This window comes from Pseudorca crassidens, chromosome 7, assembly GCF_039906515.1.
Source record: "Pseudorca crassidens isolate mPseCra1 chromosome 7, mPseCra1.hap1, whole genome shotgun sequence".
Classification (NCBI taxonomy): domain Eukaryota; kingdom Metazoa; phylum Chordata; class Mammalia; order Artiodactyla; family Delphinidae; genus Pseudorca; species Pseudorca crassidens.
The window spans coordinates 45,136,605-45,163,615 of record NC_090302.1 but is presented as its reverse complement, the minus strand read 5'-3'; the positions used below and the strand labels follow the sequence as shown (position 1 = coordinate 45,163,615).

Sequence of the window (27,011 nt, the reverse complement as noted above, 5' to 3'; positions counted from 1 at the left end):
CTCAAGTCTATAAAAAGGTGAGTTCTCTATCTCCTCTCTCTAGCCCTGTCTTCCTTTCTCTCTGTCTCAATCCTTCTCAACTTGTTACTGCATTGACAAACACTTAGGATGTTAAGGAGAAACCAAAAAGATCCATCTTATAAACTAAAAGGAAAATTTTGAAAAAAAAACTAAAAAAATTATTTAGTCTTCATTCTAAGTCTTTTTATTTTCAGTCAAGACAAATTTATTCCTACTTTTTAATGCAAATTTCACTCTTATCTATCAGAAAATATATGATACTCATTATTTCATGTGTGTTTTTCCGACACTAAAAAGACAAATGGTTAGGGACTTCCCTGGTGGTCCAGTGGTTAAGAATCCTCCTGCCAATGCAGGGGACACAGGTTCGAGCCCAGGTCTGGGAAGATCTCACAGGCCACGGAGCAACTAAGCCAGTGCGCCACAACTACTGAAGCCTATGCGCCTAGAGCCCGTGCTCCGCAACAAGAGAAGCCACCGCAATGAGAAGCCCATGCACCACAACGAAGAGTAGCCCCTGCTCGCTGCGACTAGAGAAAGCCCGCATGCAGCAACGAAGACCCAAACCAGCCAAAAATAAAATTAAATTTTAAAAAAAGACAAACGGTTAATTTGCTACAGTAGTACATGTATCATTATATTCTTAAAAGGCACTAAGGTGAGATCTTGTTGCCAGAAACAGGAAAACTAGGAGAATAAATAATTTTCATTCTTGCTAACACAAGAAAAATACTGTCATTGGACACACACTTTTTTTTTCTCCTTTTCTGACCCAATTAAACCTTTATTCCCAATCCAGTTAAAAAAAATAAAAGCCAAAGATGCTTAAAGGCAGACATTTAGAAATACTCACTGAGAGTTCCTATTGACCTTGGTGCTCCTTGAATTCCACAAAGAGTTTTTGCTTAGATCCTGGGCAGAAGGGAAAGGTCATTACATGTTCACCCAACTCTCTCCCACCCCAAGCTTCCAGTAATACATTTGCAGAACACACTCCTTGGAGGGTATAGTTCTTTTTTTTCCTTTCCTCTAGGCTCAATATTTCTCTTACTAAACATGCAAGACTCAAGCTAGAAAGATGCATAATGTTAGCACAATATATGAGTAACTCAGTGTGATGACTGACCTTAACAGAAAGGATTACTTTTATGGGGACATCAAAGAGAAAATGTAATACATAACCGTTTTTACAAAAATGAGAGTGAACATATAACATCAGTTAATGACATGAAAGAAGAAAAGAAGGTCAAAGTTGACAGGAAACATTGACCATTACATTATTATATCCTATCATCAGATTATTGTTTCAGTTGATGATTATTTAGAATGTTACCTTGAATATATCTCATTCTATTTCTATACTCCAAGCATTACTCTAGGCATTTTCATTGGTGTTATTTTTGTTATCCACTATCAGTCTCGTAAGGATGGCATTAACCCCATTTTAGAGATACAGGTAATGAAGCTCACAGGTTAATTGATGTATACAGCTTTGAAACCTAGAAGTGACAGAGCCAGGATTTGACAGGGCAGATAGGTCCCTGCCTCCAATTACATTCAAGTAGTCTTATATTTTACTTTCACAGATTGCATTCCCACAGGAACATCTGAGGTTGTTAGTATACATTCATATAGTTCCCAAGGTCATAGAGGTAATATTCAAACCAAGACCAAGATTAGATTTGGGGGGCTAGTCTAACTAGATCATGCTTCCCTCATGGTGGATGGCAATAAAACAGGCACATATTTGCAAATGGTTAAGAAAAACAGACTGCAAAATCAGTGGTAGAGAAACACTGAAAGTCCTTTCCTGCAATGTCCAAATCCCCTCCAACACATCTGCAAAGATGTTTGCTTTGCCTGTTTAATTAACCACACTAAATGAGGCACTTACTACTTCGAGAAATAAACCATTCCATCCTTGGAAAGCTCCAACTGCTAAAAATTCCTTCTCAAATCAGGCTGAAATCTGTCTCCCAGTAGAGTCTATATGTTGATGTTAGCTCTACCTCTTAAAAGTGTATTGAAAATATCTTATTTTCTTCCACATGGCAACTTTTATATATGCGAAAACAGTTTCAAAAATTCCTAAATTCTTTCTATTTCATGATAAAAATACCCAGGATAAATTACTGGGTGGATAAACTGCATAAAGGCGAACGACAAGGAAAGAATAAAGTTGGGGGACAAAGGGTGAGAAACTGAGCTTTTAAAATATCAAATAAAATGTTTTTACCTCTTGAGACTGCCTTACATGATCACTGACGTGTACAGAATGCCGTTCAGTTTCTCTACTTTTCATTTTCTGATATATGTAAGATTCTAGACCTTGTTAAAAAGAAGGCAAAAAATAGAGAATACGTGAAAACATGTTACACTTGAATCACAGTTCCAAATAAAAGATCTGAACACCGTGCATTCATCTAAATTGGAATATAGGGTTTTCTTTCTCTTTTTAGCAAGTTGTACCAAGATTCCTTTGTCCTTTTTGAGCTTTACTCAAGTGGCTGAAAGCTATACACCCTATTTCTATTCTTCAATAGTTACCTTTACATTTATAACCATTTATACTTCTCTATCAAAGAATTAAGTTATCCATAACCTGCCCTCCTATTAAACACCTTTAGTAATTTTTGCACACTTACCTTCCCTTGCACCCTATCATCCATGCTTTATTTAAAAATACATGAAATTTGAGGTCCAAATTGTTAGGAATTCTTCCTTAACAACTGCATCAGGCATTACAATAGGCTACTTAAAAAAGAAAACAAAACAAAAACAAAAGAAAGATAGAAAAGAGTGCCAGCCAATAGTTTTAATTTTTAATCCTTCTCTTAAAAAAATCTTGACAAGGATCATTACTGTTATTTTTTATATCTGGTACTTACAGAGTCACTGGCACATAGCAGGTGCCCAATAATAATTTAATAAATATTTGGTTGGATTAATTCTGAGAATAATACTTATTAAGAGTCCCTGGCTAAGGACATGGAAGCAACCTAAATGTCCATCAGCAGATGAATGGATAGAGAAGATGTGGCACACATATACAATGGAATATTACTCCACCATAAAAAGGAACGAAACTGACCCTAACGCATATATATGTAATCTAAAAAAACGGTACTGATGAACCTAGTGGCAGGGCAGGAATAAAGATGCAGATGTAGAGAACAGACTTGAGGACACAGCAGGGGAAGGGGAAGCTGGGATGAAGTGAGAGAGTAGCATTGACATATGTACACTACCAAATGTAAAATGGATGGTTAGTGGGAAGCTGCTGAATAGCACAGGCAGATCAACTGGATACTTTGTGACTACCTAGAGGAGTGAGATAGGGAGGGTGAGAGAGAGGCTCAAGAGGGAGGGGAGGGCTTCCCTGGTGGCGCAGTGGTTGGGAGTCCACCTGCCGATGCAGGGGACACGGGTTCGTGCCCCGGTCCGGGAAGATCCCACATGCCGCGGAGCAGCTGGGCCCGTGAGCCATGGCTGCGGAGCCTGTGCTCCGCAACGGGAGAGGCCACGACAGTGAGAGGCCCGCGTACCGTATAAAAAAAAAACAAAAAAGAGGGAGGGGATATGGGGATATAGGTATATAGCTGATTCACTTTGTTGTACAGCAGAAACTAACACAACATTGTAAAGCAATTATACTCCAATAAAAATGTGGAAAAAAAAAAAGTTCCTGTCTAAACGTAGGAAATAACCATTTATTTTTTTTTCCTACTGTTTTATGCTGAAAAAAAAAAGTATACAGGAAATGCAAAAAAGCTACTGGAAAAGAAAAATCAAAAAATTTCATGTACATTTTTCGTAACATCATAAAATTATGATAAATATGATTTCAATGATAGCACAGTATTAAAATTAAACAAACTATGCTTTCCTTTTTTTAAAAAATTTTTTACTTTTCATAGTTGATTTCCTCAGAACTTTACTTTTTGTCTTTAGAAAGATCTACCTGACAGGGCACCTCCCCACCCTCAAAATTTTATTTTTTTTAATTCTTTTTTTAATTAATTCTTAACTCAGACAAGTTTTTAAAAACTAAAATTCTCAACCCAGAATGTGGTTCAAGCCAGGCACCTGGAGTCAGCCTAACTCCCTAAACCTTCTCTTCCTTTCTGATCATCAGATTTAAATGAGATTCTTTGCCAGAACCCTCCTGCCACACCCATCTTTCTCAGTTTGAAATTTTTTGGAAAGAACTTAAATAATTTGGGGGATGGGAGGGTGAGAGAGATGAGTGAAGATGGTCAAAAGGTACAAACTCCAGCTATAAAATAAATAAATACCTGGGGAGGTAATGTACAGCATGGTGACTGTAGTTAACAACACTGTATTGTATATTTGAAAGTTGCTAAGACAATAGATCTTAAAAGTTCTCATCACAAGAAAAAATAATTGTAACTATGTGATGGACGTTAACTTATTGTGGTAATCATTTTCAACACATACATATATCAAACCATTACATTGTACACCTAAAAATAATACAATATTATATCAACCATATCTTTTATATATTTTTAAAAAACATAAATAATTTATGTAAAAATGATGCCAAGAGCAACTGCCCCTCCTTCAGTTGTGACAACCAAAAATGTCTTACGTCTTCAGACATTGTTGGTTGTGGAGGCGGAATCACCCCTTGGTTGAAAACCAGTGACCATAGAGCAAACAAAGTTTTAAAGAAGCATAGTAACATAGATTTCAATACAATATCTATTTGTACCTTAAGTTTAGTGTTTCAAATAATTTAAAATATTTATGACTCCTTAATCACATAGTCCCCTCTGTTTAAAAATGAGTAAAGTTCTCTTACTATCAAATGCAAGAAGTTCAATGTTCAGTTCATTGCTCTCAATTCATAATCTGCCCTCTCACATTCTATGCCTAGCTCACAGTCTTCGTTCCTAGCTCATTGATCTGTCTTCTATCCTCTACAAACATCATTATGATTAAGCTTAAGGGATATTTGCCAATGGAACAAACACTATACGTAAGCAGTAGTAAATAACCAACTACAACTCAATCCACTGAATTCTGTGTAAAGGCTCATATCAATGTCACTTGAACTTTAAAGAATTTGTAAAATTAGACAACCCTACCCATAAATAAGACTAAATGAATACTCTCTGATCCAGATTCAACAGCTCTGAATATGAGACTATCTAAATTTTAATTTTTCTTTTCTAAATTCTGAAAACTATTCCATTAAACAAATGGAAATTGCATCCCCTTCATAAAAACTAAAACCAGAAAAGAGCTATTTTCCTAAGAGAGTGTGGTCATTCTCTCATCTCCCACTTGAAAGAACAGCAGGGACCGCCACTGGTCTAAAGATCATACCCTGAGAAAACACTACCAGAATTTTTAGGATTCAAGAGTGTAGACTGTTACATACTTATCTGACTAAATTTGGACACCGGAATCCAGTTCTTGCTGCAGTTCTGTTCTTCTGAGATCTTATTTTCTCCTGGCTCTGGGTTCAGTTGGTCACTTTGAGAGCAGGTGTTGACTGTTATGACCTGGAGAGAAAAACACTCGTTGGAACACAGTGACATTAATCTGAATACGTTTTGTATCACATTAATAGAGGTACTATGTTGAAGAGGAGTGGTTGTTAACATTGGCTGCACATTAAAGTCACCCTGAAGGTTTGAACTTCCATCACTCATGCTGGCAGGACCCAAGCATCCATGTGACTTTTCTATCTGCAGTCATGATTGAGAACCAGGGTGGGGAGCAGTTCTTAAACTTGAGTGTGCATCAGAATCACCCAGGACTGTGTTAAACCACAGATCACTGGGTCCCACCCTCAGGATCTGTGATTCAGTAGGTCTTCGGGGGGAGGGAGAATTTGTATGTCTAGTATGTTTCCAGGTGGTGCTAAAGCTGATGGGAGACCACAGTTTGAGAACTACTGGTAGAGAGCAAAACAACAAAAATGTAAGGGTTGGATCCAAAAGAACTTGTTAGAATTCTAGCTCTGTCACTTAGAAGCTATATGAACTGGGAAAATCATGTAATGTCTATGAGCTCCATTCCCTTCATCCTTAAAATAATAGATAGCCAATAATAATGGCTGCCTTATGTTCTTCCCAGGGACAGATAAGAAATGAGATAAATTGACAAACTACAGGACAACAAATAAATGCAAGTTATAGTACTTGAGCTCAGTTATAATTTCTAGTTTAACTCTGGCCATTTTAACTATTTCCAAAATAATTCTATTTAAATTCATATTTTATGGGGTCCCAGCAATTCGTGGCATTTTCCCTGAAAGAAGAGTCTTTATCAAAGCTAAGTCTCTCCTCCAAAAGGTGATGTTACATAATTGATTCAATATTTATCTTTTTGCTTCTGCTTCTCATTCTAAAAAGAGTTGAGGTGCTTTGAAAAATGCACACATGTTATTATATGGAAAAATACATGTAGAACAGAAAAATGAAGCAGGGCATTAAGATCATGAAAAGTGAAGTCCTGCAGAATTGTCAACTCAGATCTAAGGCTTCCTAACAATAAACAAAAAGATTTACTGAATGCAAATGAAAACATAACATATCAGAATCTGTAGGATATAGCTAGAACAATGATTAGAAGGAATTTTATAGCACTAAATGCCTATACTAGAAAAGAAGAAAGTCTCAAATCAACGACCAAGGCTTCTACCTTAACAAACTAGCAAAGAAAACAAAAACAAAAAAGGAGCTAATTAAACCCAAAGTAAACAGAACAAAGGAAATAATAAGGAGCAGAAATCAATGAAATAGAATTCAAAGAAAAATCAATGAACCAAGAGCTGGTTCTGTGAAAATATCAATAAAGCAGATAAACCTGTAGCCAGACTAATCATAAAACAAAAAGAGAAAACACAAATATAAAATATTAGGAAAGAGAGAAGTGAGGTCACTACAGATCTCTCAGACAATAAAAGGATAATAAGATAATATTATAAAAAACTTTATGCCAATAAATTTAAAACCTTAAATGGACAGGTTCTTCAAAAGACACAAAGCACACTCAAGAAGAATCACATAACCTGAATAGCCCTATATCTATTACAGAAATTGAATCTGTAGTTAAAACTTTCCCACAAAGAAGGTTTCACTGTTGATTCTACCAAATAAGTAAGATTTAAATAATATCTATACAAACTCACCCAGAAAAATGAAGAAGAAGAAACACTTCCCAACTCAGTCAATAAGCCCAGCATCACCCTGATACCAAAACCAGACAAAGATATTACAAGAAGAGAGGTCTAAAGATAAATATTTCTCAAGAAAAAAGATGCAATAAAATTGTATCAAGATGTTAGCAAAATGAATACAGCATCTAAAAAAGATAATACATCATGACCAGTTGTGGTTCATCCCAGCAAGGCTGATTTAATATTCTAAACATTACTTCTAACATTATAAAATTAATATAATTCATCATATTAACACAATAAAAATGAAAAACCATCTGACCATATAGGTTGACACAGAAAAAGCATTTGACAAATATCGTATCTATTAATAATAAAAATTCTCAGAAAAGTAAGAATAGAAGGCAAATTCTTCAACCTGATAAAGGACATCCAAATAAAAACCCTACAGCTAACATCATACTTACTGCTAAAAGACTAAATACTTTCCGCCTAAAGAGAAGAAACAAGGAAAGGCTACCTGCTTTCACCACTTCTATTCAGTATTGTACTAGAGGTACTAGCCAATGTAACTGGGCAAGAAAAAGGAATAAAATACATCCTGATTTGAAAGGAAAAAGTAATAGTATTTTCATTTGTAGATAACTTGATCATTTACATAGAACATTCTAAAGAAGTAACAAAAAAAAAAAACTACTCAAACAAATAAGTAAGTTTAGCAAGGTTGTAGGATACAAAATCAATTTTTTTTTCTCTCGGTATGTGGGCCTCTCACTGTTGTGGCCTCTTGCGTTGCGGAGCACAGGCTCTGGACACACAGGCTCAACGTCCATGGCTCACAGACCCAGCTGCTCCGTGGCATGTGGGATCTTCCCGGACTGGGGCACGAACCCGTGTACCCTGCTTCAGCAGGCAGACTCTCAACCACTGCGCCACCAGGGAAGCCCCAAAATCAATATTTTAAAAATTATATTTCTATATACCACCAACAAATAATCAGAACTTAACCTAAATATAAAATTCCTAGGAGAAAACGTAAGAGAAACTCTTAGTGATCCTGGGTTTGGCAAAATTTCTTAAATATGATATGAAAAGCATAGACATGAAAGAAAAAAGTCAAATATTGGACTTCATCAAAATAAAAGTGTCCTATGTTTTCAAGGACATTTATGAAAAATAAAAGGCAAGCCACCGAGAGGAAATATTTGCGAAACATATATCCAAAAACCGGCTTATATCTAGAATAAGAAATAAAAATTAAAAAAAAAAAAAAAACTCTTGCAACCTAACAAGACAAACAACCCAATTTTATTTATTTATTTATTTATTTATTTATTTATTTTTGCCTGTGTTGGGTCTTTGTTGCTGTGTGCGGGCTTTCCTCTGTTGCGAGCGGGGGCTACTCTTCATTGCAGTGCACAAGCTTCTCACTGTGGTGGTTTCTTGTTGCAGAGCACAGGCTCTAGGCACGTGGGCTTCAGTAGTTGCAGCACATGGACTCAGTAGTTGCAGCACGTGGGCCCTAGAGCGCATGGCCTTCAGTAGTTGCAGTGCATGGGTTCTAGGGCTCGCAGGCTTCAGTAGTTGTGGTGCGCAGGCTCAGTGGTTGTGGCTCATGGGCTCTAGAGCACAAGCTCAGTAGTTGTAGTGAACGGGCTTAGCTGCTCTGCAGCGTGCAGGATCTTCCCGGACGAGGGATCGCACCCGTGTCCCCTGCACTGCCAGGCGGATTCTTAACCACTGCACCACCAGAGAAGTCCCACAACCCAATTTTTTAAATGAACAAAAGATTTGAATGGATATGTCACCAAAAAAGATATACAGATGGAATATAAGCTCATGAAAAGATACCTAGCAGCACTAGTCACTACGGAAATGCAAACGAAACAACTGTGAGATACCACTACACACCCACTAATATGCTAAAATTAAAAAGACTAAGCATACTAAGGATTGGTGAGGATGTGGACCACTGGAACTCTCAAACTACTACTCATAAGCTGGTGGGGATGTATCTTTCTTCTAAAATTAAACAGATACTTACTATGAGACTCTAGCATTCCACTCCTAAATATTTACCAAAGAGAAATTAAAACGTATGTCCACACAAAGACTTGTACACAAATGTTCATAACAGCTTTGTTTGGAATAGCCAAAAACTGAAAATAACACAAATGTCTTTCAACATATGAGCTGACAAATGAATTGTGGCAAATCCACTTTGCTGACTCTTAAATTTGCATCTTCATTCCTTCCAGGACAATGCTATTTTGTGTACGTGGCACTTTAGAATAGAGAAAAACCAAGCTAAGTTAGCATACTACCTCAATTGCCAAAAACACAAAAGACACTTACTGGCACCTGTAGTCCTTGTGTTTTCTTCTTTTTCTTTGACAATTTCCTATCCTTGGTTAGCATTTTTGCTTTGATCCATTTTGACTGTCCTATCTCTGAGGATTTTGAAAGATCTGTAAGGGAAATGATTTACATGAGAAAGTGTAAGATGGTAGGTGGAACCATTTTGTTTCACAGAAAGGACTGACAGAATGGGGAGAATGAGAATGGTAGCAATGCAAGAATTTAATACTGGTTGTAAATATGTTTACTTCTTACTTTTAATCTTACAGATCTTCAATTTCTCCTCTTTGTGCAATCTCAAACTCTGACTCCTAATGAAGGGCCTGTCTCTACGAAGGGGACTGATCCGAAGGGATGTGTTTTGCTGAAGCCATGGTCCCACCTCTGAGCAATCCCTCTGGGCCAATCTTGTTGAGTTATCAGATAGGGATCTGTCCCGGATCTGCCTCTGACATTGTTCACTCTGTTTGGAGTCACAGTTACAAGTGGAGGCCAAGCAGGTTTGCCATTGTTTCTCAGTGCTAAACACGCCAGTTTCATCGCCTTCTGAAAATGCCCAGTTCACATATCCACCTCCAGTTTGCATGCTCTTGACTTGGGAAGGGAGGGAGGTCACTTTAATGGGTGCAGGTGTGCAAATCAATGTGGGTAGCACTTGCTCCTCCTTGTCTTGTCTGGCTGGTAACTGAGCAAGTGACTCATACTGCTCCTTGGTTTCCACCACTGAGCCCTGGGCTGAGACAACCGGGGTCTGCCACATCAGATGAACAGGGACCACACTCTGGGTGACATGTTCAGTTGCCAGCACATCTGTACCTGCTTCCAAAGATGGTCTGGACAGAGGCAAGTTGGTTTCTGCAGAATAAGGAACTTGTTCTAGATGAGAAGGGACCAGGAGAAATTGGCCATACTTTGGGTGTGCTTGCCTGTTCAAGGACACCCCAGAAGCAACTATACTATTTTCTGTTTCTTGCTCTTCCTGGTCATCTCTTACATTTGAAAACTTTCTGTCTGTAATCTCAAGAAAGGGCCCTGTCTGCACTCGTGGGGGATGCCAGCCTCTGGCCAGGCTCCGCAGCAAAGAAGGGGGCATGCTATAACACTGGTATTTCTTCTTTCCAGAGATCTCCAGGCTGCCTAGAACCTCTGCACAGATGACATTGCTCCAGCTGTGGGGAAGTTTTCTGCAAGTAGAATGCTTTCTGTTGGCCAGGAGGGCCTCATCCTCTTGTAAGGTGTCAACAGCAGAAAGGACTTTTAAGGTATCCACTGTAAGGGCAGAGAGGTCCTGCAGGTGTCCCACCTGGCTGTCCAAAGACAATAAGGAGTCCCTTATGAAAGACACCTTTTCATTCATTTCTTTCAGTTGGAAGCACATTTCTGTAACCCTAAGGGAAAAAGGGAGGGAGAAAACCAATAAGCACAGTAAGCCAATAAACACAGTAAGTGGGAACTTGCCTTACTCTCTTCCTGTCCTGCTTCCATCCTTAGGTGGCTCCTCAGCCTAAGCCGCTTCCCAAAGTTAGGTCTGTCTCCTGCCTTCTTCTCTATCCAACACATACTCTCATCCCAGGTGATCTCACCCACTCCTGTAATTCCCACTATCACCTTAATAAGGAAAATTGCAAATTGTACTTCTACCCCTTATTTCTCTCCAATATTTCAGAGTCACATTTCCAGCTTCCTGCTAGTTATCCCTTCAATCATCTCATCAATCAGCCCATTTGTATTCATTAAGATATTCATTAATTTACAAGGCAAACATTTTAATATCTCTTATTGTCCAGCACTGTGCTATTTTGGTAGAGAAAGGAAATCCTGAGGAAGAAACTATAATGATAGGAACAGAATCAATAAGCAAATACATAATTAGAAAAAAAAATTACAGATCTTTTAGAATAATATTCCAAGTCTACAGTACAACCAGGCATCCCAACTTTCAAACAAAACCCATTTTAAGAGACCTACACTCAGAGAAAGCCCGAGGCAAATTTTTAAATGACTTTGGATACTTTAACCCAAAATTATGATGTCTACCCATTGATTCATGTAAAAGCAACACAAGGCACCTTCAGCTATGCAAGTACAAAAGTAAACTGCAAGTAGAGTCAAATTAAATGTAACAATTGATTTCATTTAGAGAATCAGAAAGAACAAAGAAAATATATCTGTATATATCTCTGTAAATACCTCTGTATGGGGATAGGTTTTGTTTTGTGTCTTCCCCACCGCCCCAAAAGGTATGTTGAAATCCTAACCACCAGTACTCCTAGAATGTGACTTTATTTGAAAGTAGGGTCTTTACAGAAGTAATCAAGTTAAAATAAGATCATTAAGGTATGCCATAAGCCTATACAACTCATATCCTTATAAAAAAGGGAAATTTGGACATAGAGGGAAGACAGTGTGACAATACACAGGGAGAAGACCACCTTGTGACTGGAGTGATGCGTCTACAAGCCAAGGAACACCAAGGAGTGTCAGCAAACACCAGAAGCTAGAAGAGGTGAGGAAAGATTTCTTCCCTAGAGCCATCAGAGAAAACATGGACCTGCCAACATTGTAATTTTGGACTTCTAGCCTCCAGAACCGTGAGATAACAAATTTCTGTTGTTGTAAGACACCCAGTTTTCTGTTGTTGTAAGACACCCAGTAAACACCCAGTTTACTTTATTATGGCAGCCCTAGGAAATTAATACAGTTATCTAAGCTTAACAATCAATAAAATAAATTACAAAATACATATTTTGTGGTTACATAAAATGAAACTCATACACATGAAAATAAAACACAAAATTTGAAAACAAAAAATAAATAGGAAATTATTCTAACAAATACAGTGAGGTGTTTGTATCCCCTAAGTAGTCAAAAGTTTTTACAAATTGTTGAGGAAAAAAAATATAAAGGCCCCCAAAGGACATGAATAGATAATTCACAAAAGAGAATGAAACGTGGTAAAATATCCAATCTCATTAGGTAAGCAGAGAAATTATCAATAAAAATAAGACAACAATGAGTTCGTCTACACTGTGACATTTTTTTAATCTAGCAAATTTTTAAAAAGAGATTTAGTGACTCAAGGTTGGCAGGGATGCAACATTGGAACGTTCAAATAGCCAAGACAAATAAAGAGGCAGGAATTTTACTATGCTAAGGCAGACAGATGAGATAGAATACTATGCAGCCATTAAAAATCATACTTACATTGTTAGTAGTCATTTTCTTTGTCTATTTCTGACAGCAGCGGTGGGGATGTGGATGTCTGTGGTGGTCTGCATTATATACTTTTAAATTTGTGATAAAAACTTTGTAAGTCAAGAAACAGTAAAAATTAAAATATGTTTACAAGGAATATTTAATTACTTGGAGAAATGTTTTTGATGTGTAAGGTGGGTAGGGGGACAAAATGCAAACCTGTATAATTTTAACTAAAAATAGCTGGAAGACTAAATGGAAAAAGACCAAATTTTTCACAGTGGACTCTAGCTTGTGACATTTTTTTCTTTCTTTTCTCCCTGTTTCATTCTTTTATTTGGAGGAAGGAGTATACTTTCCAATTTCCCCATAATGAAAATCTTTGATAAACAGGAATAAAGTGAAAAATTGCAAGGGAGGAAACCAACAGTTTCATGGCTGACATGACCGTATGCAGAAATAACAAATTGCCCCCAGTCTTATTTTTTTTTATTTTTTTTTTTGGCGGTACGCGGGCCTCTCACTGCTGTGGCCTCTCCCATTGTGGAGCACAGGCTCCAGACACGCAGGCTCAGCGGCCATGGCTCACAGGCTCAGCCGCTCCGCGGCATGTGGGATCTTCCCGGACCGGGGCACGAACCCGCGTTCCCTGCATCGGCAGACGGACTTTCAACCACTGTGCCACCAGGGAAGCCCCCCCCCAGTCTTATTTGAGGGCTGGGAAAAGCAATAATTATACCATGAAGAGCTTAGCACTCAGCTGTTAGCAAGCACTTCCCAAAATAGTGTTAGACATCCCCTCTCTAGAATATATCTCAAGTCACATGGATTGAGAAATTTTCCACTTCTTCCTGGAAGCTTTGTAGATAGGAGTTAAAGAATAAAGAGGATGGTATAATTTTGATTATCACCTATGTGGGTGGAACCCTCTCTTTCTTGCTTCAACTTCTATAACTCAGTAGCGCCTTAGTAAAGGCTTCTTGACCTTCTGGAACCTATAAAACTAGAATTGGCAAGGATGATGAAGAAAAGAGAACAAAATATATGCATATTCCTTCCAAATATGCTTAATTAGAGCCTCTCCATCTAGTGCACTGTTTCAACTAATTCAAAAACTGTACAGTCCAAACAGCAGTAATGGAGACTCATTAAGTTCCATTAGCAGCAGTCACATGGAAGGGATACAACAGACACCAGCAACTATTCACAGCACAGGTAACATTGCTACAATAGAGACTTAGACAAATAACCGGGTCACTCTCAAATCAGGTCCTCTTGCTTTCAAAGGCACTTCTTTTCTAAAGCTCAATGTCCTATGAAATATATTTTAATTATATCCCTCAGCCACCATCTACATTAATTTAATCTAGTCTTTTAGTCATTCTGACATGTAAAAGAAATTCTCGTAATTTTAGTTTCCTTTGTGCAAGGTTTGAGGGTGGTGGGAAAACCAGTACGGTTATCATTTCATTGTGGGTCTCTGGACCAGATATTGTAAAATGAAATTATAACAAGTATAATCATCATGATAATCATAATATTCACTGAGCACTCATTATGTGCCAGGCATTTTACATTATTTTATTTAATCCACATGACCACCCTACTATCCCTTCATGAAAAGAGGTCACATGGCCAGTCACATGGTCAATGACAGAGTGAGGCTTCAAAGCCAGAGGGTGTGACTCCATATTCAATGGCATTAACCACTGCACTCCAGCACCTCTCAGCAACTCAGCAGGGATCCAGGCAAAGTTCTACTGGGGTCCTAGAGTCCCGTGAAGGGGTAAATGAATTGCACCCACATTTTCCATGCTGGGAGTTGTTCACAAAGGTTTCTCAGTAAGGTTTCATGGCGAAATGATTATAGGAAGAGCTCAAACTATAACTCTACTGAGTCACAATGCCCATTATGATAAAGTGTTTAAACTTTTTTTAAATGTAGTATTTCCCAAATATGACGTACCCAAACATGCTTAATATGGAAAATCATCTTACTCCATAGAACATAGAGAGGAAAAACACTGGCTTACGTTACTAGGGACAAAAAGTAGCTGGCGTTCCAAATAGAGAAAGTAAGATATGAAACAGCCTTAATATGTTCTCCTTCCTTTTTTACAATTCACTTAACTCTGTAAAGATATAGGTAATCTCTTCTTCAGAGTTAGGCAAACATGCAAATATCTTCCTAACTTCCTTTCGCTCCCTCTTCAAACTACTGCTGAGTTACCACTGGAAAATATTCTTCCCTCTCTCCCATACTTCATTTACAAGCTCCCCAGAATGACCTCAACAAGGACAACCATGTAAAAAGAGGGCTGGTGAGATAGCTCTATCAAGAAGGAAAATTGATCGACTGTGTTTTGAAGTTAAATTAGGGCTTCATAATCAAATACTAGAGCCCTTGAAAGCATCTAGAATATTTTTCAGAAGCTACATAACCATCTACCATCTAATCCTTCTCTACTCAAATCCCAAGAAAAAAATTCAAGATAAATGTGATAACATATGATGATTACTGGTGTTCAGTTTACTATTAGTATTATTATTACTAATTATTATTATTAAATTACTTTTTTTAATGTCTGGTTCTCCAGTTTTCATTCTGTATTCACTTGACTCGTGATACTACCTTCTCCTGGTTTTCGTTATACTCTTCTGATCAATTCTTTTTAGTCTTCTCCATTAGTTCCTCTTCCTCGGTCCATTATACAGGTGTTGACACCTCTCAGGGTGAGACCCTCAACCCACTGAGTCTCCTCACTCCACTTGCTTCCTGAGCATGAGCGCTTCCTCTGTCATAATTTTATTTTCCTAAAATAGGCAGATGACTCCCAAATTTCCTTGTCCAGTTCAAATTTTGCCCTAGGCCTTCAGATTCACGTATGTAAAGCCTTCCAGACATCTCTGGATAAACGCACCACCAGAATCTCAGGCTCAACAAAATCTAAACCTCATTGCTTTCCCCCACCCTCCCTGCCATGCATTTTGTACTCTTTATCTTTTAGTGCCACCTTTCACCTAATTACCCTGCTACAGATATGAGTCATCCTGGACTTCATCCTCTCCCTTACTGCCACAGCCAATCCTTAACTCACCTCTTGAATTGTCCTCTCTAAATATGCCTTTATCCTCTTTGCTATGGCCTAAATGTTTGTGTCCCCACCTAAAATTCACGTTGAAATCCTAACCCTCAACAGTGATGGTATTAGGAGGTGGGGCCTTTGGGAGGTGATTAGGTCGTAACAGTGGAGCCCTCACGAATGGGATCAGTGCTCTACTTTTCATAAAAGAGACCCCAATAGAGCTCCTTAGCCCCTTCCACCATGTAAGGACACAATGAGAAGTTTGTATCCCGAAGAGGGCCTTCACCTGACCATCCTTGCACCCTAATCTCAGTCTTCCAGCCTCCAGAACTGTAAGCAGTAACTTTCTGCTGCTTATGAGGCACTCAGTCTACGGTATTTTGTTACAGCAGACCAAATGGACTTCTTTCAATGCCACCACCAATTTGGCTAGTCCTTGGGCGTCATCTGTCTGTTGTATCAATCTCTCGAGCGGTCTCCCCAGTTCCAATTCTGACTCCTCAAATCCATATGCTAACAACCTAGAAGGTAAATCTGTTTGACCACCTAAAATTTTTCCTTAGTTTATAGTGTAAAGTGAAGGGCTCTCCATGACCTTGTTCCAGTGCATAATACTGGGGGGCGGAGGTGCCTATCTTGACCCATCTTATCTATTTACATCCCTTTTCTTAAGGTTTGGAAGGGAATATGTATTTTAGAAGAAATTATACTCACAAAATTGGAGCCTAATTTTACATAATAATAGATAACTTTCACTACTCCCTTACTATCCATTAGCACACTGCCACACGGTTCATCTATATTATCCCATGGAATCCTCACAACGACCCTAAAAGGTAGGTCTATTTTTGTGTCCATTTTACAGAGAAGAAAACAAGGCCCAGAGTAAACTTGCCCAAGTACACATAGCTAGAAGCAGGACTTCATGCCGGCTCTGTAAACTCCTATCTGGGTACATATACAAAGCAGAACCAAGCTGGCCCGCAGGCCTCAATGAGCATAGCTACAAAGGAGGCAGAACGTGTGGAGAGGTGAAAGGGAAAGAAGGAAGCTCATAGAGTTTTGGCCTAAAGATATTATTTAAGTAAAATAGAATGTTGTGGGTTCACAAATTGTTATTTGATACTCGATTTTTTCCTCACTATTAAAATTTGATCTGAAATTCAATCAGCTACCTAAAATATATTTACATAAATATGGTATTAATTTTAAAAGTTCAGAAATAAGTCATACGCCCAAGGTGACCATTTAGAAAGTTCTTAAGGTGATTCAATTTCAAATAAAGCCATATTTAAGGATTCACTATCTATCTATTTGGACATCAGAAAATATATATGCATAATTAGGTATAACATTTTATAGTCAGGTCCGTGTGTATTCAAAAGTAAGAGAACACATTTAACTTCTGCCAATTTGCTTCCAATTAAGAAAGCAATGCTGCGTTTTAAAAAATGCATATAATCACGGGGACTTAGTTAATAATACTGTATTGTACATTTGAACGTTGCTAAGAGAGTAGACCTTGAACACTTCATCACAAGAAAAAAAACTGTATGGTGATGGTCGTTAACGAGACTCACTGTGGTGATCATTTCACAATATACAAATATCGAATCATTATGTTGTATACTTGAAAATAACATAATATGTCAATTATTTCTAAATTTTTTAAATGCATACAATCACATGCAGTCCATATTTTGATCCAGTGCTGTGTACCTGCGATTAGTGGCACATGAACAGCAGCTTTGACCTACGAGCTTCTACATCTGTCCACTTTCTCCAACACGCCTCCTCTTTCTTCAAGCCTCTGAACGGCCCCCCCAAATCACACACACCCACAGACACCCTCAGCTGATGACTGCCGTGAGAACTGCGTTCCCGCAGCCTGGCTGCATCTCTGGAGCACTCTCCATATTCTCTCCTGGCCCCCACCGTTAACTGCCCTTCCTGAGGACTTCACTCAGCAAATCACCTCCTCCCTCCGGCTCCTGCTGATAGATCTTTTCCAGTAACAAATATATTACTTTTATTATCTCCACATGAAACAAAAGAACCGCACCATGTCCCCATACCCCTCTTTACCTCCCTTCAGAGAAACACTTCTTAGAAAATCTGCCTCTAATCACTGTCTCTACTTCTATTCACCCTCCACACGCTTCAGTGAATCTGCCCTCAACTCCACTGCACAAGTGCTAGTCAGGCACCCCGCAACTATGACTCCATGATTCCCAGTGCAACCAGCACCCTGCTGCTCCTGGACTCACCTGCATCCACGTTTGCTGCTCCATTCCACCTCCCTCAAGTCTCTCCTCCTCAGCTGCCTCAGAGCGACCTTCCTGCACCAGGCTCCCAAAGCGGTCCAACCCAACCCCCAACTCCAGCAGACCTTTCACCACGATCCATCTCTATTCCCTTATACTACTTTTTTCCCCCTTCATTGTTCTTTTACTGTCTGACATTAAATTACATATGTCTTTTTTGCCCTTCACTCCATCCCCACCCCTCCACATGCACGCACTAGAATGTGAATGCTATGAAGGAAGGGCCCCTCCTCTCTTATTCACCATTTATCTTTACTAACTTAGAAGACTGCCTGGAACATAGTAGATGCTCAATAAATGTGCACTGATTGCATGAATATTATACGATACTAGAGGAAATTTTAGAAAATCAAAACCTCTGGGTTTTAAAAGTAGACCTTTCTACTTTTTTCAGACATTCTAGTAGAATCAGGTTTAGGTAGCAGTTTAGAGGGTGAAAATACATATATAACTTTTACCTTTCTGACGTCACTCGGATTCGTTCCTCACAACTACAATTCAGACCTTCCATCTTCTCATGGAAGTATTTTTCCACACACTGTTCTTCAAAACTGTGAAGTTTTTTCAGATCCTCCTTACTCAGGTAGAGCTCTATGGAAATAAGTATAGTGCATAAAAAGAGTCATTATTCATCCTCCATAGGAAGCTGATACAGTGTCTGACTTTTCTTCCATTGGTATTAAAAATGGATAAAACCATAGCTTGCATGATAATAGTTTGCTGCCTTGTCACACTGTATTCCTAATATTAATTGGGAAGCACTATGTAGAAATAACTGGAAACACCAGGCTGGGTCTTTCCTTTTTGTCCTATAAACAGATGTGGGAATTTGAAGGTGACTCGTGGAACAGATACTTTATCTTCAATATTTTCTTAAATTAGAATACTTTTACACATAAAAATTCACCACATTTATATGCATATGGAAGTTCCCCCATCAACTGGTTTATCAGTCAAAATGACAATAAGTAACCTACAGGTTAAAATCAAGGTTAGAAGAAGTCAAAGTCTGTTGAAATTAATCCAGTAAGTATAAGAAAGTGTTACCTTGTTGCACTGAGTTTATATATACACCGAGTTTGTATATACTAAGTTCTTCTACTGAAGAAAGAGACATTATGACGAGTCAATGGCCAATCAAGGCTATACTTCTTCCTTGACAATTACAATTAATTCATTAAAAGACAAGTCATTTCATGATGTTATGAAACTAATGCAATTCTACATCAAACTTCAGCAATCACATTTGGTCTACCACCTTGACTCTTACTCTGACCTAGCAGAAAAATGCATTATCTTTTGAGCAAGTTTCTAATCCTTGTTAAATATAAAAATGCTGTTGCAAAAAGGGTAAAATTGGAATATCCTCTTCCTTCAATCATTTCACCTAAATTAGGAAAAAAAAAAAAAGAACCATTAAAGTTCTCCAGAATTTATTAGAAATGCAAATGTTCTGTAATTTTCCAATAAAATGAGAGACGAAAATATTCATTCTAAAAGATGACTAAAAGAAAATACTCAGCCATAAAAGGTGTTCACAACTCAAAGGTACAATGTTTTCTGATTTTTATGGCTTGGAAGCATCTTTCAGACACCAAAAAAATCCCCATCCCCACTCAACTCTAAATGTGTGTTTGCATTAAAGAATCTTGTATAAGTAAGGAACTTTAGAATTGTATGATTTGAGCCTTCTGTGGATTCCTGAGAGCAAACAACCCACGGAGCAGTTCCAATGATAGGTGCAGCTTGCGGTATGTGGCACTTTCTTGTGACTGTCCACCAGGTGGCACTGCTTCCCCATGTGCAAACGTCTTGATCCTCAATACAGAGAATCAAAGGCAATCTCACAAAAATTCAAGAATTTCCCAGAGTTCAGGGTGAATGTACCTCTGTCCATCAGAATACTTCCTCGAGTTTTATACCAAAATCATCCTATAAGCTCAGATCAAGGTAAGCCCAGGAAAGCGTTGTTTGTTATGGTACTAGAAAACGGGGCCAAATTCTAGCTAATCCCAGGATCTCTCAAGTGGTTCACACTCTCCTGTTAGATTACAGTTGTTCTGGGATGGCACTCCATTAGAAGCCGGGAAATTATAATATTATTATAAGCCTTTAAATTAACTTCAGTTGTGCTTTGACTTCCATATAAAGGCTGAATCGCTTAGGGGAAAGAAATGGAAAAGAAAAATAAATCACCAAGTGACTCAAGAGAAGAAAATACTTCACGGAGCCAACTACTCAACTACAGGAGCAAAAGCATGTCACCCTGTCAACCTTGTGATAACATCTGTCCTCCTAAGGGCCCACCGAAATGTATAAGTAGTCCACAATCCCTTATCTGAAACTCCTGGAACCAGTCCATTTCAGAAATCAGAGGTTTTCTAGTTTTGGAAAGGTAATATAGTGCATATGCCATAAATGAAGTAAAATCCCTAGTTGTAGCTAGGGCAATACCCTGAAATCAAACACATCATTTCTGCAGCAAAAATCAATGAATATCCATACTACAAGGGATAAAGAGGATAAATGGCTTACATTAGTCCCGTTAGCCTCTTCTGTCCAAATGAGTCTTTCTCCAACTTACGAAGAAAAAAGACTTTCCATTTTCAAATGTATTTCGAATTCAGGGATTGAGATAAAGGATTGTGAATTTATGCTATCCATTTCCTCTATATCTAGGAATTATCTAGAAATGGGCCTAGTACCAGCGGGCCTAGAGGAACTACGAAAGATCTCTGAACCACAAGAAGGAATGTTCTCTTATGACAATTAGTATGACAGTCATATCATGCTATATATGGATAAGCAAAGTGAACTAGGAAAATCTCAAAATATGTCGAGTTAAGCTTTGCCAAAAAAAAAAAAAGAGAATCTACATTTCTACATCCTGAGTTGAAGTTCTTGAAAATATGAAATATCTATAAAGAATCATCTCCATATTCAGTAGAGTAGAGAACCAGAGAGCCATGATTCTGGTGAATAAACTAAGCAAAGTCTGGTTTATCTATTTCCCTTAGTCCACAAGACCTTCTGTATCCTTTCAATTTGGATTCCATCTTCAACAACAGGGAAATAAGTATGGGTCACTCTGACCACTCTCTAGGAGTTATTCTGACGTCTTCCCAGCTAAGCAGAGTAAAAACACGGGGTTTTCCAGGTGACGAAAAGCCTTTACACATCCAAGCAGAGATTCTGTTCCTACCTATTCCTTTCTTTCAAAGTATCAGCTACTTTTAGCGAAAGGTACTACAACCGCGTAGAGATCCATGCATTTACTTAGACCCACGTGCTCAGCTGATACTCTTTGGTCAGTTAACTCCCAGAGCCTTCCATCCTGTGCCCTGAATTTAATCAACAACGTTCCAGGTGTCTTCACCTTGGATCTCCACTCTTGCACTCTCTTCCTCCTGCCCCACCAATGAAAACTTACTTAATCCAACATCACCCTCTTCTTGGTCATTTGGAGCTTGGTGATGGCAAAGACGGCGAAGGAGGAGACCAATGTGACTCAGCAGGATAAAAGGCGGGGGCAGCCAAGGCTTCTCGTGGTAGGTCATGATGTAGCGATAGCGATTGTATTTCCACAGGTTATTTGAAATGGATTTCAGATCTATGTAAACGTTACTGTAAGTTGTAGTAAGAGAAGGACAGTGTTTTAATATGGAATCCTGAAACATAACAGTTAGATTATTGCTTTATTTTCCAACTTTTATGATTGGTTCGCCTGACATGGACGGTAGTTAGCCAATAAAAATAATATCCATTGCATTTACGATTCTTCTTCCACCAAACAGCATACATTAATCACCTTCTACATTAAAATATGCTAATCAGAATAAACAAAAGGTAGAAATTACAATCAGAGAGAAGAAAAAGCCAACAGTTTAAATTCGATGAACAGAAACTGTCCTCTGGAAGTAACATTATTCTTGATTCACCATCTCTTCTCACATAAGAGGGTCTTTTCAGTCCATAACTCATCATTCATGGTAAATAGCTTTAATGTCCCTCTATATCATCAACCTTAGGAAGAGATTCTCCTAATGTCAAATGTGACAAGTGCTAGAATAATCCTCCTTAAAACATTCAAACGAAAGAATATTAATGAAGAAGAACAGATGGAAGAAAAATCAATTCATCCTAAAATAAGTCAATAAGAAGAGCTTCGATTCAGCAGCTAGATCAATTATTTATATTAACCTTACAATAAAAGTGACTCCTTATTGGTAGGGCACCTTGGGATTTTTCTCCCTTTAATTATATCAATTATAATATGCAGTTAGTGCAGTAAATATGTTGATATTATAGAACTTGTAATAGAAGTTGTGGTGAGTGGAACAAATTCACCCTTAACTATTTAAGTCTATAACATGATATGGGTGGGGTGGACACAATGGAATATCCATCTTAATATTTTGCTTAGGCTAATATGTAATTTATTTTCTTTAGAGAAAGATGGCAGAGAAGTACTTGAGAAGGGCAGCCACATTTAGCAAATAAAAATGCAGGTAACCCTAAACTGCAGTAATGATAAAGAGAAGGAACCCGAACTATTCTGGAGAAAGCCAGCTTAGGATGAGAGGAGGAGGGAAGTTTCAGAGTTCATAAAGTAGATGAAGGAAACATTGACGACTGACTGAGTTTAACGGTAGTTCTCAAAGTGCAGTCACTGAGCCACCAGCAGTGCATCACCTGAAAACAGGTCAGGAATGCAAATTCCTGGGCCCTATCCAGAACGACCCAATTAGCGATCTGTGTCTCAGTGAGTCCTCCAGGTAATTCTGCACAATCAAGTTTGAGGGCCACCAAAATTACATGTTACTCCCACTGCAAGTGTGATCACAGCCTGCCCACCAGCAGGTGGCGATCTTCACAGTGTATTTCAGGTTCTTTGTAATTACAGAATCTGGAAAGGGGCCTCTGGACAAGTAGTCCAATCTGGGGTTGCTCAGCTTGTATGGTCCTCAGTGTATTCATCTCAGTGAGAAGACTAGCCTGTGGGAGGATATGTCAGCCTCCCTTTTGACACCTGCCGTTTTTGAGAAACAAAAATCTCATACCCACTCCTAATCTTATTTGAAATGTCAAAAAAATAGCTACAGTAATTAAACACGAGCAAATGTTACAAGTGCATAAAATGGTGAGGCTAAAGGGAGATGAGAGCTATCACATAATCTTGTAACAAGCAAAAAAGTATGTTTTCCCCATATATACGCAACAGCAGTCCTCTTTGTGTGTGTTCTGATTTATTTTGCTTGCCTTCAGCCTTTATCTCCTCTACTTTCTTTACTTAACTTCTATGCATTGATTTCCCTTTTCTTATCTATCTTTCTTCAGTGAGATAATTAATGAATAAAATACCTAGTACAGTGTCTGGCATAAAAGAGGCATTCAGAAAATACTAGTTTCTTCCCATCACTTCACTTGATTTCTTTCATCCATTAAACAAATATGTGCCAGGCACTCTTTTCAGGGCCTGGGATAAATTCATGGGCAAAAAATGGCCAAAAAAAACCCCCCAAAACCAAAAAAACAAACTTGTTCTTGTGGAGCTTATATTCCAGTATAAGAGATAAACGGGGGGAAAACACAATATAGAGATAAATTATAAAATATATTTGTATATATAAGTCGGTAGTATAAAGAAAGAACAGTAAGGGGGACCAGGCATGCCAAGGAGATGCTTGAAGGAAAGGGGGCTGCACTTTTAAATAATATCCTTAGGTTATGGCTAATTAAAGAGGGGAACATTTGAGCAAAGGCTTGAAGGAGGTGAGGGAATGGACCACACTGATATCTGGGGTAAGAGCATTCCAGGCAGAGGGAACAGCAACTGCAAACACCCCTGTGTTGTTTGAAAAACTGTGAGGGGCCAGTGTGGCTGGAGAGGCATGGATTCGGGGAATAGTAGTGTAATGGGTGATTGGAGAAGTAGCAGAGAAGCTAGGTCATTGTAGAAACTTTGACTTTTACCCAGAAGGAAATGGGGAACCTTGAATGGTTTGGAGCACATGAGTGACATCATCTGACATATGTTTTAAAGGTCATTAGGGAATAGAGTGATTAATTAATTAATTTAAAAAATTTAAGTGTCATTAGGGCTACTGTGTTGAGAACAGAATATAGGGGCCAAAGACAGAAGCAGAGAAATAAACTAGGAGGCTTTGTGGTAGTAGCAGTGGGGTGGTGGGAGGCGGTTGGACTGATGATCTATTTGAAGATGGAGTCAACAGGTATTCCTGACAGTCTAGAGCTAGAAATATGAGACGCATTAAGAATGCCAAGGTTTTTGGTCCGAACAATGGGAAAGATGAAGCTTTGACAGAAACATGTGGTCTTCCTTATAGATTTGGGAAAGACTACAAGCAGAATAAGTGTATGTTGGGAAAGAGGGGAGATCAAGAATTTGGACATTTGAAAGTTCAGAAATCTATTGGGTTGGCCAAAAAGTTCATTTGGGTTTGTCCATAAAAGGTTATGGAAAAACCCGAACGAACTTTTTGGCCAATCCAATATTATACATCTGACTGGTAATGGAACAGGAGAGCTGGATCTACAGGACTGAAGTTCAAGAAAGAGATCTAGGCTGAAGATATCAGTTGGGATTTGTCAGTATACATAAACAGGAAACTGAACAAGATCACCAAAGTGTAAACAAAACAAATGTCTGGGCCCAGGGACATTCCAATGTTAAAAGGTTGAAGAGAATACGATGCTCCAGAAAAGAAGACTGAGAAGAAGTGAAAAGTGATATAGAAGAAAATAGAGAATGAGATATACTGAGAGCCAATGAAGGGAAGTTATCAAGGACCCTTTAACCAACTTTCAGCCTCGTCAATTGTTACTCTCCACGATTCCAAATTATTGCTTAATTACAGTGTATGATCTCCTTTCAGTCCGCTGTTATTACACTCTCTATTTATTGTTTTTTCTCTTCTCATATTCTGCTGCCTTCCTGCCAGTAGTTCCATGCCCATATTTTAAAACCATAGTAATTAGACATGAAACACACAAAAAACAAAGGTTACATGTGAATCTTTCAAAATACCTGCACCCATTTTTGATTCATACAAAATAACTGTATTTGATTAAAATAACCTACTTGAAGAAAGCAATCAACAGGTTCACCATGATGATATATTGCACGAAGAGGTAGACAGCTTGCAGGAACGGAGTAAGAAAAGAACCAGGAGGGCAGGACGGCTGGCTTGAACAAACTACAAATAAAGAATTTAAAAGAATGAGAGATAAGGTGAATCACGGTCCTATGACTCTAGACAAATATTTAGCATATTGACTTAGCAGAATACCACAAACTCTTGACATTTTTAAGATTCAGATGGTTGTTTTCCAGGGTTCTTTATTACTCTGAGTGTCTACAAAGGTTCAATTGCTGCATGGTGGCGGAATCCTCTACGTACCATCTATCTCTGAAGCATAGACTTCTCCATAGATCATCCAGTATGGCTCAAACACGATATCTCGAGCAAGGCTCCAGGATGGAGGCTCCTTTGGTGAAAGTATGGCCTTGCGCGCCACTCCAAAGCTCAGCAGGACGATGGCCATGATGATCACGATGTAGAACATGTTTGCCGTCTGCAAAAAAGCACAGCACAGCCAGAAGTTTACCACAGATTTGAAATTTAAAACAAATCAAACACCTGCAGCCATCATAATTATACCTGCCAATAATAAGACTGTCTAGTCATTGACCAAAATGCCTAGTCCATGAATAGCTGGATTTCCTTTGGCTAACACATTTTGTTTTCTCTGCACAGTATATGTTTCATGTCAATGTAGTCTATGGAGTAATTTAAGTGTGCTAACTGTAGAGGATCTGTGCTTCTTTTTTTAAGATGTGATGCAATATGAATAGCGTTTGATTAACTAATATCTAACTTTTCATCAGGGGTTAGAAAAAGAAAAAAAAATAGGGATATTCAAATTAGTAAAATGGCTCCTTATTCCCAGGATTATCTTCAGGAGTTAGAGTCTGAGAAATTGATCAGACCAAGAATCTGCTCCAAGGTACTGAACATCCTAATGAAGTGAATTTTTTTTTTAAAGATGCAAAAACAACTATAAAATGATGTTTGTTAAATTCAGTGGCTCATTAACTAGCAAACACGTAGTCTTTGTATTAAAAGTAAGCCTGATTGTTATAATGCACAATGGAGCACATACGGTACACACATGTACTATACACACATGTATATATAGCACATGTACTGTAGTTTTCTGAAGGCTCTTTTAAATAATTCATTTCAATTACTAAATGTACATCAGTTCAATCCACTTGTTCCCTGTGGCAGAGACATACTCCGTGAATATTCCATGAGCTTCCCTTCCATGAGGCAGGAGCCACCTGACCTATTCCTGGCCACTGGGCTGTGGAGTAACAGTGATTTGAGTCACTTCCCATCCAGAGCAGTTAAAAGCTGTTAGATGTTCTCCATCCCTCTTATTCCCTGTCATAGGAAACCTCAGAAGCCACATGTTGACACAGCTATGTCCCAAGATGGAATGATTTGGGATCCCTGAGCCACTGGGTAGAGGGCGGCCTCCATGAGCATACATCAATCTTTGTATCAGGGAGAAATAAACTTGTGCTAAGTCACTGAGATACAGTGATTACCTCAGCATAACCTACTGAATTAATACCAATGTCACCAAGACCAGAGAAAATATTGCTGTTCTAAGAGAAAAGTATAAAATAAAAAAAATCTATCTTTGGAATCCTGGAGGTTCTCCCTTTTCTGTCTTCTTCCTTTGTTTCAACACTACCTTTCCTTCTCAAGAACTTGCCCCTTCCCTGCCAGTGAGTATTCCAGAAGAAAAAGCAAAGATGATCTTGAGGTACTGTCCTTCTTAGGT

General features: G+C 38.4%; 1 protein-coding gene across 1 annotated transcript in view; it reads right to left on the bottom strand.

The window, feature by feature from the left end:
* TRPM6 (transient receptor potential cation channel subfamily M member 6) overlaps nucleotides 1-27,011 on the bottom strand; it is a 138,869-nt gene that overhangs the window by 26,597 nt on the left and 85,261 nt on the right. The window contains exons 22-30 of the mRNA XM_067744150.1: nucleotides 25,559-25,733; nucleotides 25,240-25,354; nucleotides 21,568-21,761; nucleotides 18,596-18,728; nucleotides 9,788-10,920; nucleotides 9,530-9,642; nucleotides 5,429-5,552; nucleotides 2,258-2,349; nucleotides 875-933 (exon numbers count right to left, since the gene is read on the bottom strand). Of these exons, the coding sequence (XP_067600251.1) occupies nucleotides 875-933; nucleotides 2,258-2,349; nucleotides 5,429-5,552; nucleotides 9,530-9,642; nucleotides 9,788-10,920; nucleotides 18,596-18,728; nucleotides 21,568-21,761; nucleotides 25,240-25,354; nucleotides 25,559-25,733 (2,138 nt within the window). The remainder of the gene's footprint in view (nucleotides 1-874; nucleotides 934-2,257; nucleotides 2,350-5,428; nucleotides 5,553-9,529; nucleotides 9,643-9,787; nucleotides 10,921-18,595; nucleotides 18,729-21,567; nucleotides 21,762-25,239; nucleotides 25,355-25,558; nucleotides 25,734-27,011) is intronic.